At 41.1% G+C, this 3,711-nt stretch overlaps 2 protein-coding genes across 2 annotated transcripts; both read left to right on the forward strand.

The window, feature by feature from the left end:
* Positions 1–1,238: 1,238 nt before the first annotated feature.
* LOC143618479 (protein FAR1-RELATED SEQUENCE 4-like) lies at positions 1,239–1,879 on the forward strand. Its single transcript, XM_077090685.1, has 2 exons — positions 1,239–1,698; positions 1,779–1,879. Exons 1-2 carry the CDS (start codon positions 1,239–1,241, stop codon positions 1,877–1,879), a joined length of 561 nt encoding a protein of 186 aa, XP_076946800.1.
* A 776-nt stretch (positions 1,880–2,655) lies between these two features.
* Positions 2,656–3,363, forward strand: LOC143618480 (uncharacterized). Its single transcript, XM_077090686.1, has one exon. The coding sequence runs from the start codon at positions 2,656–2,658 to the stop codon at positions 3,361–3,363; it is 708 nt and encodes a 235-aa protein (XP_076946801.1).
* Positions 3,364–3,711: the final 348 nt, after the last annotated feature.

Here is a 3,711-nt window from a genome sequence, read left to right on the forward strand (position 1 = left end):
ATTATCCTCATTTTTGTGTGTGGAGTCTTGGGGATTTTCTCTCAATCAAGTGTAGCAATTTTAGGGGATTCTTGGAGGCTTCCACCAACATAAGATTCATCATTCCATCCTTCAATCCTTTCTTGATTTTGGTTTGCATTTCTATGTTTAAGAGCATGTTTTGTAAGCTTATTTTTAGATTGATTGTAGTTGTATTAAGAGTTATGGGCTAAGACCTTTACTATCTAGACATTGTTGAAGCTTTTACTATTGTGATTTTTATCTATGTATGGTTATGGTAATTTGGTTTTCTTTCAAGGAAATGTTGAAGTTATGAGTTGATATTGATGGTGTTCATGTTTGTTAGAATTGCATACCTTGTTAGTCTTACAAATGTTTAGGCATTCATGTTGGAAAACTATGTTCTAGATGTTTGTTTGTAAACTTTGAATGTTCATGTTTTCTTTGTTTACATTGCTAAGTTAGGAATGACTAGTAAAGATTAGTTTGATTATAATATTATTGATGAGCATGAAACCCTACACTTGATATTGGAAAATTGATGTTGTTATGATTCTTGACTTGGTGATGACTTGCTAGTTAAAGTTTCATAAGTTGATGTTTAATTCATGAGTTTAGCTAATTTAGTGTAATCTTAGGTGGTTAGAATGTTGTTAATGCTAGATTTCCTTAGATTATGAGACTTTGTTGTTTTGACAAACAAGTTAGTCTATGTTTAATTCTTGATTGGAAGCCCATCATTATTTGTTAGTATTAGGTTGCTGGATTGTAATCTAGTATTTATGTTTAGATTCATGATGTTTACCATATCATTACTATTTTATCACATTAGTAGAGTGGATGCGTGTCTAGGTAGTCTTGTTGGATTGATTGTTTCTTATATTTTTACTTGCTTTGTTTTCATTGTTTGCTAGTTTAGTTAGTTAAAAACTCAAATTATGATTTCTTTGTTCGGTTAGTCATTTACAAAGATTTAGTACTAGAAAATTACCGTATCCATGGATTGACACTCGGTTCTTACCGACACTTTATTACAAATGATAGGTACACTTGCCTTTCGTGTGTGGTTTAGTTGTAGGTGAAAACCTATTTTTAAAACCCGATTTGTGTGGAACTTTTATCCAAATTTATATATATATTTATATTCACACACGTCAGGTTTCACGTTCTATTCCCGGGAGAGTGATACCGACGACAGGACGGAGGAAATTTTCTTCTGTCATAGTAAGTTGCATAAGATGTGGCGTGCGTTCCCCAAGGTGCTGATGGTTGACACGACGTACAACACCAACATGTACGACTGGCCGCTGGTTCAGTTTATCGGTGTGACATCGACATCACTGTCGTTTTGTATCGCCGCCGCGTTTGTGATCAGGGAACGACAGAGGAACTTCAGTTGGGCTCTGGAGAAACTTAAACAAATGTTCTACGAATGTATGGAGTCACGCGTGATCCTGACTGATACGGACCAGGCCCTCATGAACGCATGCGACGCGGTCTTCCCTAATGCCACCAAAAATTTATGCAGGTGGCACATATCCGAAAATATAAGGAGAAAATTTAAGGGCCTATATAGCACGGAAATGGGGACGGACTTTGCGTACTGGTGGAAGGTCCTGTATCAGTCACTGACGATTCAGGAGTACGACCACCGTCACCTCAACATGGAGCGTCATTTGATACAGGACGATAGAGCCGGTGAGTCCTTCGTATCACCTGACAATTTTTAATAGCCTAAATAAACATACGTGTTAATAACGTTTCCTTTTATTTTTCAGAGGTCTGGCAATACATTTGCAAGAGCTGGCTGGATCCATACAAACACAAGTTTGTAGCATGCTGGATCGACGAACGCAGAAACTACGACGAACCGAGTTGAGAGCCAGCACGCAAATCTGAAAAGGTACCTTAATGGAAGAAACAGCTCGCTCGACACAATTGCCAGGCAAATCCTTAAAATGGTCAACTCGCAGATGAAAGAAATCGGTAAATCTTTTGAAGCCTCCCGCTCGAAGGTCATGGAAGGACATCGACAGCACGTCTGGTTGAAGAAGCTAATAAACAGGGTGTCGATTCACGCTAAGGGTCTACTTGTGAACGAGTATGGGTTGATACACAAGATGCGTGACGGCGGCACTTCATGCGACCACCATTAGTATTCGTCTTCAGGGGTGCCATGTGCCTGTCGGATTGAGGGATACATAGTTAACGACATGTGTATCCCAATAGAGGATGTTGACCCGTTCTGGAGGAGGCTTAATTTTGATCCAGCCTGTCCGCCGAACGAAGAGCCAGACTACGCAGCAGGTCTACGGGACATCACAGATACGCTATCGTCCATAGATGACCCTAATCAAAAGAAAAGTTTTTTCGCCAGGCTCTTGTCTGCTATTCCAGGGAGATCTAAAAAGAAGGAGCCGGAAAAAAGAGAGGATCCTCGGGGGCGTCCCAAAAAACCAGATCCCCCGAGCACAGCGCATACACCCCCGCTCCAGATCTCCCCAGACACAGCTCCTACAACCCATCCTCGTCACAGAGGCCCAGCCAAGAAAACCCCACCCCATCCTCGCTGAATCGTTCGTCTTGTCCCAGTCAGCGTCGCGGTCTAAAACTCCTTGTGGACGACCTACGGGAGCTCACCTCGGGTTTCCTTTGATGGTTTCGCCTGCGCAAGTACCGGCGATAGAAACGTTTAGGAGCTTCATTCCTAGCTGGGCCCAGCCGTTCGTCGCAGACATCAAAAACGTACGCCCAGACGGTAACTATGATTTTCGATCAATTGCAGTGGGTTTGGGGATACATGAGAAAGTTTGGCCGGATATTAGGCGGGCGATGCAGAACGAGCTGGAAACGAACGAAGGGTGGTGGAGGGCGATGTTCAACAAAGAGGATGACAGATTGTACGGCTGGGTTCATTCCAGCATTCCGTACTACAACACGGTCAAACCGGCGCTACCGAGTCGTTGGTTCAGCTTACCCGGTCACTGTCATGTGGCTGCTCAGACATACGCGTGTGTGTTAGTCAACCTAGTTGGCAATCAGACCGAATCTTACTTCCCATTGAGAATCGGTCCTGACTTGGTTCCGGATCCACAGGTTATAGGCATCGCTAACTGGGGAGGTGATCACTGGATATATATAAACCTGGTAGGGGATTTCCCAATGCCTAGGCCAAACCCTAATTTGGAAAGAAGCGTCGTACCAGCGGCGCTCGAATGGAAAACACAGTTCGGACAACGTTTGGGAGTACGAAGACACACGCCAGGGTTGGAAAAGGGAATCCTCGAACGTAGATCTAGACAGCTTATAGAAGACATAGTATCAATGGACAAAAAAGTCTACAATAATAATAATAATAAATAAATAAATAAATAATAAATAACAATAATTTTAATAATAATAAATAACAATAATTAAATAACAAACTAATATAAATATTAATAACTAAATAACAAATTAATATTAATATTAATAACTATAAAATAATAAATACAAATAAATAATGATAATTAAATAAAAAATATAGGGCTAAGACGCCATGTATAGTATCAATGGACAAAAAAGTCTGAAGAAAGAGAAGTTGTACGCCAAGTTTTCGAAGTGCGCGTTCTGGTTAAGAGAAGTGCAATTTTTAGGTCATGTGGTTAATCCGGAGGGGATTACCGTGGACCCAGCTAAGATTGAAGCGATAACGAATTGGAAGACTCCGCA

This window comes from Bidens hawaiensis, unplaced genomic scaffold (genome assembly GCF_021521415.1).
Source record: "Bidens hawaiensis isolate Kalapana, Puna unplaced genomic scaffold, B.hawaiensis_p1.1 tig00079050_1, whole genome shotgun sequence".
Classification (NCBI taxonomy): Eukaryota; Viridiplantae; Streptophyta; class Magnoliopsida; order Asterales; family Asteraceae; genus Bidens; species Bidens hawaiensis.